The 11,690-nt window shown below is 43.6% G+C and overlaps 1 protein-coding gene across 1 annotated transcript; it reads right to left on the reverse strand.

The window, feature by feature from the left end:
* Nucleotides 1–9,465: 9,465 nt before the first annotated feature.
* Nucleotides 9,466–10,407, reverse strand: LOC122928206 (olfactory receptor 2AP1-like). The gene has a single exon (XM_044280810.1). The coding sequence runs from the start codon at nucleotides 10,405–10,407 to the stop codon at nucleotides 9,466–9,468; it is 942 nt and encodes a 313-aa protein (XP_044136745.1).
* Nucleotides 10,408–11,690: the final 1,283 nt, after the last annotated feature.

Here is an 11,690-nt window from a genome sequence, read left to right on the forward strand (position 1 = left end):
GAAGTGTGTATACAGGGGCTACAAGTAGCTAGCTGCAGTGAACATAGATACAATGTACATGAACAAAGTGCCCACAGTCAAAATATTAGTGAACATACAGTGGAGATTAAACTGCATGCAGGTGGTTTGGGAGAACCAGTGACCTGTCAGGAGAGTGTCCAATAATCAAGTCATCTGCTGTAGCACAATGGTAGACCCAAAAACCACACAAAGATTGTATATTAATAGCACAATAATACTGTGAGAAACCATGATAGATTACCCATGATGAGTGAGGTACCCGAGGCAAGAATCATGCCTATGCCCCAACGCGCGTTTTGCCACCCTACTGGCTTCGTCAGGACGCTGGTGTAAGTGAATTAAAAGCGGGTATATATGCCACATACGCACCTGAAATAAATCAGCAACGCATGTCCAGAAAGATGTAAGTGAATGCACCTGAGGTCAATGTATGACGCATATCCAGCATGTTGAATAGGGATCGCGTCATCATAGCGCGCCACCCCTTCCACCGCGGCCGACGCGGCGCGTGCTTACCCACGTCATCCCATATTGGGTGACGCGAGACGCAAGACACCGCCCACCTCAGCCGCCGGAGAAGGAGCACCATGACAATGCGCCAGCATCAGCACATGCCTAGAATGCGTACACCACATTACATCATATCAACTGCAGATCCTCAGCAGTCATTTACCTTCTAGAATGCCCCTGCAACCTTTTGTATGTGGGCATGACCACCAGGGAACTTCGAGTGAGGATTTTGGAACACATAAGTAAGATCAGAAGGGCAGAAACAATGAGGTTGAAGGAGCTGAGCAAGTTGCAACCCATTGCTCTGCACTTTAAAGAAAAACATAACTGTGACCCGAGTGGTTTGCGAGCAAGGGGTATCGATAAGGTATCCCTGGGCTGCCGAGGTGGTGATTATCAAAAGGCTCTATTGTCGACGGAAACCAAGTGGATAGTTCTGCTTAAAACTGAGTTCCCTCAGGGACTGAATGAAACAGTCAGTTTCGGGCCCTTTCTTTAAATTGTGCTTTTTTATTTTCGGTCTCTGTGGAGACCGTATGTGGGTATTTTATGTTATTTTATCTTATATGTGTGTTATGTTCTTCATTTTCAGCACCTTGATGTAAGGCATTTATCCAGCAAGATTTAATATGTCCCCTGAAGCTGTGATTGGATGGGAAAACTCTGCACTTGGCACTTTATTCCTATGGGTTATCTGGTCTTCTGATCTTCTAATGATTTTTTGTTGCATTGCACTATATAATCATGTCTTAAACTTGTTACTTATATAGTAATATTACCATGAGATGCACATATATGAATATTGATTTTGTCACTTTTTTTAGGTTTTGCATTTGGGGTTTAGCACATATATGTGATTGCTTTGTATATTTATGAATTGTTTATCGGTGTATTAGGTTAGGTACACTTGGGTATATGATGAATTTCCATATCACCGCTACTTCCTTTGTAGCATCTGGGGTGTACGCATTCTAGGCATGCGCTGATGCGGGCGCGTTGTCATGGTGCTCCGTTGGGCTCTCCTTCTCCGGCGGCTGAGTTGGGCGGTGTCTTTCGTCTTGCGTCACCCAATACGGGATGACGCGGGTGATCACGTGAGCACGCGCCGTGTGGCCGCGGTGGAAGGGGAGGCACGCTATGATGAAGCGATCCCTATTCAACATGCTGGATATGCGTCATATATTGACCTCAGGTACATTCACTTACATCTTTCTGGACATGCGTTGCTGATTTATTTCAGGTGCTTATGTGGCATATATACCCGCTTTTAATTCACTTACACCAGCCTCCTGACGAAGCCAGTAGGGTGGTGAAACGCGCGTTGGGGCATAGGCATAATTCTTGCCTCGGGTACCTCGCTCATCATGGGTAATCTATCATGGTTTCTCACAGTATTATTGTGTTATTAATATACAATCTTTGTGTGGTTTTTGGGTCTACCATTGTGCAACAGCAGATGACTTGATTATTGGACACTCTCCTGACAGGTCACTGGTTCTCCCAAACTACCTGCATGCAGGGCCGTCTTTAATATTGATTGGACCCTGGGCAAAAATTTACTTGGGCCCCCTGGATCCCGCCTTCCCACCTTAGCAGGCAATCACGCCCTCCACCACAACACACACAAAAAATCCACACATCTGGTACAGTACAGTGAATGACTGTAAATACTTCCAGTTCTGAAGACTCCAGCGGCTCAGGATCAGTGCTCTGGGCAGCTGGGCTCAGGCTGGAAAGGGCACCGCTATGCAGGAAGGAGACCGGGGCTTGGCTCACCCTAGTGTTACAGTGCACCCCAGCACCCCACAGTATGCAGTATAGCACCCTATAGTATACAGCAACCCACAGTATGCAGTATAGCACCCTATAGTATACAGCACCACACAGTATGCAGTATAGCACCCCACACTATACAGTACCCCGCAGTATATAGTAGAGCAGTATAGCAGCCCACAGTATACAGCACCCCATAGTATACAACACCTCACAGTATACAGTAGAACAGTATAGCACCTCACCATATACAGCACCCCAAACTATGTACGATACAGCACCCTACACTATACAGCCCCCCACACTATACAGTACAGCAGTATAGCGCTCCACAATATACAGCACCCACAGTATACAGCCCCCCACAGTATACAGTACAGCAGTATAGCACTCCACAATACACAGCACCCACAGTATACAGTATACAGCCCCACACACTATACAGCCCCACACATTATACAGCCCCCCACAGTATACAGTACAGCAGTATAGCACTCCACAATATACAGCACCCACAGTATACAGCCCCCCACAGTATACAGCCCCCCACAGTATACAGTACAGCAGTATAGCACTCCACAATATACAGCACCCACAGTATACAGCCCCCCACACTATACAGTGCAGCAGTATAGCACTCCACAATATACATCACCCACAGTATAGAGTATACAGCCCCCCACAGTCTACAGGCCCCCACAGTACACAGCCCCCCACAGTCTACAGGCCCCCTCAGTCTACAGCACCCCACTATACAGTAGTTTACAGTATATTAGCATAACAGCCCCCTGTCACCTTTTTCTGATGTAATCTTCACAAAAAAAGCTCCACAGTTGAAGAGGACCTTTCACCGATTATTACACTGTGAACTAAGAATACAGACATGGAGAGCGGTGCCCTGGGATCTCACTGCACTTACTATTATCCCTGGGCGCCGCTGCGTTCTCCTGCTATGCCCGCCGGTATCTCCGGTCACAAAGTTATGGTAGGCGGAGTCTGCCCTTGTTCTTCTGTAGCGCTGGCCAATCGCATTGCAGAGCTCACAGCCTGGGAGAAAATAACCTCCCAGGCTGTGAGCTCTGCGCTGCGATTGGCCAGCGCTAGAGCAGAACAAGGGCAGACTCCGCCTACTATAACTTATTGACTGAAATCTCCGCCTACTATAACTTAGTGGTCGGAGATACCGGAGCTTATACCAGGAGAATGGAGCGGTGCCCAGGGATAATAGTAAGTGCAGTGAGATCCCCGGGTGCCGCTCTCCATGTCTGTATTCTTAGTTCACATTGTCATAATCGGTAAAAGGTCCTATTTAAGACAAACTTCTCCTGCAACACTCCTGGTAGAAAGGACCTTGATGACCTCATAGCCACGTGACCAGTAATATTGCTAGGTTACTGGTCACATGGTGATTATGTCATCTAAGGTCCTAGAGAATCACAGCTCTCACAGTACGCTGCCTGGAGTGCTGGCAGGCATGGCAGCACCCCCTGTGTAGCTGACAGCCTGACACCCGGGGCAGTGGCTAGCAGGGCTCAAGAGGCAGCTGTCTTGGGCCCACCAGGAGCAACTGGGCCCAGGGCAGCTGCCCCTTTTGCCCCTTGTTAAAGACGGCCCTGCCTGCATGCAGTTTCATCTCCACTGTATGTTCACTAATATATTGACTGTGGGCACTTTGTTCATGTACATTGTATCTATGTTCACTGCAGCTAGCATCTGTGGTTACTTGTAGCCCCTGTATACACACTTTGATATGTGGACCCATTAACACATTTATGTGTCATCCTTGATCGGACACGGCTCCGGCCTGATACTGGTCCCCATTCAACGTGTGTATATATTTGTTGCACTATCTATTTATATCCTTTTTGCACAGTGTCAGTTTAACATATCTTCATTGTGCATCTTGGGGGCTATATGTACATGTTTTACCCAGGGATATACATACCAACAATTTATTTAGCTAAGTACCTGTGCGATTCCTTCTATCAGGGGTTATTAGGAGTGAGGAGATCTAGTTACCTCCTCCTCCTTTTTCTTTGTTTCCACCTTGTCTATTAACTTTTATAATAATAAAGATTAATTACATATTACATGTAAATATTTTTGCATAATTTATGGGGCTATTGGGTTGGTATGGATAGGAGTTGCAATTAGTATGTCTAGGCCCCTAGTTATCCTATACTGTTATACCTGAGGTATATGTTGGTTCTACTTCCATAGCTTTCTCCATACTGAGCTATGCACAAGGCATAGCTCAGAATGGAGATTGTAAAAATCCTTTTCACCCTAATCAAGATCTGTTATGGTGAACAGGAGAGGGGCTTAAAAGATCCCATGTACTAGGCCCCAAATATGTCTAATAGTTTTATAGAAAGAAAAGTGAAAAAAGTAAAAAAATAATAAAAAACACCAATATATTAAAAAATGTAAGTGGAATTAAAAAATGCATCATGTTCTGCAAAAAATAAGCCCTCATATAGCTATGTGAATGGAAAAATAAAAAAGTTATGGTTATTGGAACATGGGAAAGAAAAATCCAAAATGCAAAAATGAATATAGGCCTTGATGCTAATAAAAGGGCTAATACTGAGCCTGGTAATATTCTGTCTCCTGGTGTCCTGGTCACTATACTTAGTCCTGATCCAGCCGCTGAGATAATCGGTTGTCAGGATATGGCTCCCAATGATCTTCCGTCTGGTAAACTGTGCATCCAAACTTGCGCCTTAAGGTCCTGGAAGAATCTCATTGCTAGTGATGGCCGAACATCTGCCGGGAAGGTTCGCGAACGCGATCAAATGTTCGCGAACCGCAAGTTCGCTGCGGGTCCCATTTATTATAATGGCAGGCGAACCTGAAAAACCTTCAGCTCATATTTGCAGCCAAGAAATGATTACTACAAGTTCACAAATAGTCCCACAACATGGACAGTGACATACCAGATGTATTATTCAAATTTGCGATCTCCATTCATTAATTTTTTTAATGCAAAATATCGGCAATATAATTTTCGCATACGCGCATGTGCAAATGCACTATACAGTACCCAAATGCACTATAAAGAAAGTATATTGGTATATAACACCTCGCTTCAATCATTTATTTGTTCCAATAACGCTTGTCCCTCTATATACCTGCAGTATCGCAGCAGAACTGCACACAACTGCCACGCAATATAAATGCACTATAATATACTTTCTAAACATAGAAAGTATATTATAGCATTGTACAAGGAAGGCAATCCATTAGAATATACATAAAGATAAAACGTAACCTTTAATAATGTTGCGGATCCGCAAAACACAGACACTGGCAATGTGCATCCCGCAATTTGCGGACCGCACATCGCCGGCATTATAATAGAAAATGCCTAATCTTGTCTGCAATTGCGGACAAGAATAGGGCATGTTCTATTTTTTTGCGGATACGAAGCATGGATGCGGAAGTGCGGATCCCCAAATGCGGATGCGGAAAGCACATTCCGGCCCCATTGAAAATGAATGGGTCTGCACCCGTTCCGCAAAATTGCGGAACGGATGCAGACTCATTTTGCGGATGTGTGAATGGAAAAGATATCCCTCAAAATGAAAATAAAAAAAATTATTAAAGTTAAGCAAAAAGCATAGATGTGGTAGGCAATAACAAGTGCTCGGCGGCACCAAATCAGAAACCATATGTCCTACCACAATTCGGGGGGTTCCAGTGCACATCCATGAATCCCGGAGGCAAAAACATCCTATTGGTGGCCTGTGTGGTAACGTGATGTGGGTGCCTTTGTCTCTGCTTGTGATGTATGTGCTAGGGTCAAGTGTAGGGATTTGCTCTGGTAGAAAGGGTAAGCCGACGCAATACAGAGGCAAGACCACGGTTGAAAAAACAAAAGTCCAGTATTTATTCACACGGAAAAGGCAGGGGAAAAAAACAATGCTTTACAGAGTCCTGGTGTTAGTTCACACAGCAAGAGCTCCCAAAAATAACATACGTGTAAATCGCCTGGCAGGCTTTAGGGCGCCTAACTCCCAGCAGGCGGCTCTCATGCAGCTCCCAAAAACACAGAGCTTTCCCAGCTCCACTCTCACTTGAAGGAACATACCACACCCAGCTGAGCTGCTGACTGGGTTTTTAAACCCCAGCCCAAAACCTGGCCTGGACGTGGGGAACAGTCACCCACCCTGCTCTTTGGCTGATCCCAATAAGAACCGGCCCAGATTGGCTTTACAGCCACACTAAGTAAAACAGTGTCAGCGAGCACTAGCTGCTGCTGACACACAAAATGAATGGTTCTTATCTCACCGAGGCCAGGAACCTCGGTGACACGTATCTTCCGTCAATGACGGACCCTTGCGCCCTCCTAAACAAAGTACCCAGGAGACATCATGCTGGTTTGCTTTGTCCCTTGCCCATTCCAGAGAGATCCTGGATCCACATCTCGATGGATTATATTACGCACCTTCCGCCATCCCGTGGTAGGTCGGTAATCTGAGTTGTAATCGATAGATACTTAAAGATGTGTCATCTTGTGTATTGAAATAATTTCCTAGCGCTAAGGAATTGGCTACCTTGTTTGTGAATAACCTTCTTTGGCCACATGGTATTCCTGACTCCATTGTCTCAGATAGGGATGTCCAGTTTGTCTCGAAATTCTGGAGGTAGTTCTGCAATAAGTTGGGAATCAAAGCTACTTAAAAAAAACTTGGCGTGGTGCTCGGGCTCAGACATGTCCTCCAAGCAGGATATGTTGGCTAATATCTAAATTTTACACCAGTATGAGGGTTAGTAAGACCACAGAGTGCACCTGTCTTTGTTTTTGTTATATTATTTTTACTGTTTATCACATCCACACATTTGCTATCCTGTGTAGGATGTCCATTGTGGTACTTGTGCAGGCATCCTCTATTGTATGCATTTTTGCTCGGGACTGCCATTAGCAGTGGACCACAAGTGCAGGATCTGCTCCCCCTCTTCCTGCTCTTTTTAATACCACATTTGTATATTGAATATTTTGGAGGCGTAGAAACTCCTAGTCTGAATGTGCCTTTATTTCCATCCACAGGAAGCATTCTGGTGCACATGTAAGGCCTGGGCTATATCAGCCAGTCTTGGGTGGGGCTCAGAGCTCTCTCCCTCCTCCCACTGTATGCATGGTCACATGCTGGAGGTTACTAGGAGATTGCTGTGAGTCGGACCTTGCGCTCCTGCAATTTGTCCACTGGCTCCTGGTATTGCCCATACGGCCCAGGTAGGTTTAGCGTTAGGTCCCGAGCTACTTGAGAAACCTTGGTGCGGTGCTCGGGCTCAGACATGTCCTCCAAGCAGGATATGCTGGCTAATCTCTTGAGCATGGGAGTGAGCAAAGTAACTTGCATATTCAACTATTACAGATTTCACTGCTTATAAGGGACTACAGTTAAGACACCCATCACACTTAACCATGCCCTTACCAGAAGTAGCTCCAAAACCTGTATCAGGCAAATTGTTTCTCTCAATTTTACACCAGTATGACCGCAGAGTGCACCTTTCTTTATTTTTGTTATATTATTTTTACTGTTTATCACATCCACACATTTGCTATCCTGTGTAGGATGTCCATTGTGGTACTTGTGGTCCACTGCAGGCATCCTCCATTGTATGCATTTTTGCTGGGGACGGCCATTAGCAGCACACCACAAGTGCAGGATCTTCCCCCTGGTATAGATGCACCACTGCATATGGGGTTGAGCACTTCCTGCTCTTAAATACCACGCCAATATGTAGTTTCCATTATAACAACGCCAAAGAAATGGATCCTGTCTTTTGAGCATCAGCTTTCACACGGTCAGTATTTGGTCAGTAATTGATGAGCATTGCTAAGGCCAAAAAAAAAAACAGGAGTGGGTCCAAAACAGAGATGACACATGACAGAAGTCAGTATGTCAGTGTCACTAAAAATTTTTTAAACATTTCTAACAAAAAGTAACAAAAAGAATTAACATACAATTTACAGATCACAGTTACTAGCCAGAATTTCTAGAGAGAGACTTTAACATAGCATAATAGCATACCAGGAGTGCCATTATTTGTCACCTTGCCATCCTCCATACCTCGCCATCTGGGAACAGGATTTGCACTGTGTACAGATTACTGTTAGATGTACTATAACTATTTGCACCCAAGTAAAAAAGAGACGTTAATTCTTCTACCTTTGTCTGCTTTCCTGACTCCTACAACAACAGAAGCCGTCAATTGCACTACAACACCTCCTTCTTGAGACCTATACAATCACCACAAATAAAGGGGACCCCAATCCATTTAGCAGGAGAATCAACTACAGGGTGTGTCCCGAGGGAAGAAATTGTGTGTCCTTCTCTCACAGAACCTGCCATAGGGAACAAAAGCCTGAGGGAAATCACTGTGACACATGCTATAATGAGAGCTACTACAACTCCCATAATCTGCTCCAGCTACTCAAGGGCTTTCTGTAGCTGCAGGCCAGAAGAGTGCATTGCAGAGGTAAGGATTGAGGTGAATGTTTTGATTTTTTTGTCACTACTACTGGGGGCACAACAACTACTGGGGCGCGATAAGGGTGCATTTTAGATATTGCGGGCTCTACAGTGCTACTTACAACAGATCTAAAATTTCAGTCATAAAAACATATCTTTTTTCATCACAGATCCACCCGACCCGGGTTTCGCCAGTCCAGCTTCGTCAGGGACGAAGCTGGACTGGCGAAACCCGGGTCGGGTGGATCTGTGATGAAAAAAGACTTGTTTTTATGACTGAAATTTTAGATCTGTTGTAAGTAGAATAAAACCTGCTGAATGCGATATTACCTGGTGGAACTTCACTATTTGTACTAATACTTCCCTCTAGGGTGCAGGTGTACGTGAGTGCACCTAGCCTCTGGTAACCGATTGTTTGGCTACAAGGTGGAACAACCTGAGCATTGGAAAGAAGGGTCTGGGATTTGCACTCAGAAGGCAGCGCGAACAACAAATTCAGGAATTAGGCCCAGCCAACTCCTACCAAGAGGGGAGGAAAAGGATGGTTAGTCCTGTACCTGCAAAATACTTCTGGAATGAATGAACTAAACATTAGAAAATCTAACAATATTTAATAAAAAAAATTCAGGGTCCTGGGGTACTGCAGATATACTGTAGAAACCATCAAGAAAGCATTACATTTTTATACTACATTGTCAATTGATTTTAGTTTTTTTAACATATGTTTTAAACCATGCAAGACTGCTTGGTTTCTCAAGGTATAGATTAATGGATGTAGCAGTGGAGCTAAAATACTGTTGAAGATAGCCACAGTTTTCTCATGTCTGGTTGTAAAATGTCCTGCCGGGCGAACATAAATAAAAATGCAACATCCATAAGCAATTGACACAACAATAAAATGTGAAGAGCAGGTGGAGAACATTTTCTTTCTACCTGTAGATGATGAGATACGTAAGATTGTTGAAATGATAAAGCAATAGGAAGAGAGTGTAGGAAGAAATGTACCTAAAATAGTGATAGATGCAAACCAAAAAAATATATTCTCGACCACATCAGTGCTAGAGCAGGATATATGTAGTAATGTGGAACCATCACAGAAGAAGTGGTCAATGACAACATTGCTACTGCACCAATCCAGCTCGGAAGTTAGAAAAATCATTGGGATGAACTCCAAAAATCCAAATACCCATGCAAAAATGACAAGTTTCCTGCACAGTTGGATGGGCAGGAGTGTGTTATATCGGAGAGGGTGACAGATGGCAATGTACCTGTCAAGTGACAGGAGTCCCAGTGTATAGAACACTATGCTCCCAACAGAGATATAGAAATATAGTTGCAGCATACAACCACTGAATGATATGGATTCATCACCACTAGCAAAGATGACTAGCAGTTTAGGCAATGTACAAGAAGAAAGACTCATGTCTAAGATTGCCAAATTTCTCAGGAAAAAATACATTGGAGTTTGAAGATGCTGATGTAAGGTTATAATTATTATGATCAACATGTTCACCAAAATGGAGAACACATACACAAGGAGCAGAAGTGAGAAAACACATAACTGTAGAGGAGAGGTAACTCTAAATCCTTGAATACTAAACCAGGTCTGGTTGTAAGAAGCCATCTACAGAATCTGATTTCATTTCAAAACAGCAAAGAAAAATTAAGCATAAAATAGTAAATAACAGGACATTGTAAAAGAAGGTAAATAGTATATGCCATATGTGAGCTGTTACAAGTCTCCATATCACACGTGCAGTTCATTCCCTTTGCGTCTAATATTTATTGCTTTTCTGTTTTCCCTTTAGGTGTTAAATTCCTTAAGGGCTTGTTATTAAGACTTCTAAGGATATGGCCACATCCTCAGGTTTCCTGATGGAATTTTGGAAGCAAAAACCAAGAGTATATAAAATAATAGATGTAATTATCCTGCTTTTATGATCCACTCTTGATTTTGGGTTCCAAGACTGTGTGCAGAAACCTGACTGTGTGACTGTACCCTAAACGTTTTACCACTGATAATGCTGCCCTGGGACGTCCACCAGATGTACTTGGTACTAATTTTTGCAAAACTATTATTTTCAGTTATGTAATTGTAGAGAGGTAGAAATTTGTTTTGTATTTTCAAAAGAATCTACTGCAAAAGTCCAAATGCACACTCAGATTTCTGCTGTAGCTGTGCACTGGAGGCACCAGTGTATCTGCATGAGGATGGCAGCATTCAGTGAGGACATACCCATTTTCTTTCTCCACATGGACAATTCTTTTTCCATAGCAAAAATACATTTCCACCTGGATTTTTTAGCTAACAGGTGAAATGGATTACAAATAAACAGTGGGGGTAATTTACTAACATTTTTACACGAAGTTTCGGAATAAAAAAAAAGTCACAAGACCCCATTTAGCAATTTTTTTATATGCTTGCTTTTACACCATCCTCACCACTTGGGAGACTGGGCCGCGATATCGGCCCCAATAAATTTATAAGCATAAATGTAGTTGTACTGTACATCTAATTCAATTTTTACACCATGTGCACAGACTGTCGAAGTAAGGAGATTTTTGTGAAACTCACCTGTAAAATCTTTTTCTCGTCTTTTCCATTGGGGGACACAGACCATGGGTATAGCTTAGAGGTATTAGTAGGAGGGACACTATGCAAATGAAAGAGCTCCTCCTCCTCGGGCTATACCCCCAGACTCCACCAGGAGGAACTCAGGCGTTGCACAAGCAGTAGGAGAAGGAGCAAGAAAAAATCATGGAAACCATCGGACCAAGCCATAAGGTCCAACCAGAAACAGAAAAACTGAACTAAAGACCCCTCCTGCAACAGGAATAATGGGTGGGAGCTGTGTCCCCCAATGGAAAAGACGAGAAAAAGATTTTACAGGTGAGTTTCACAAAAAT

This window comes from Bufo gargarizans, chromosome 1 (assembly GCF_014858855.1).
Source record: "Bufo gargarizans isolate SCDJY-AF-19 chromosome 1, ASM1485885v1, whole genome shotgun sequence".
In the NCBI taxonomy this organism is placed as follows: Eukaryota; Metazoa; Chordata; class Amphibia; order Anura; family Bufonidae; genus Bufo; species Bufo gargarizans.

Bases quoted from the DNA above. Each gene is read 5' to 3' on its own strand.
- LOC122928206 (XM_044280810.1), bottom strand. From the start codon at position 10,407: ATGGCTTCTTACAACCAGACCTGGTTTAGTATTCAAGGATTTAGAGTT.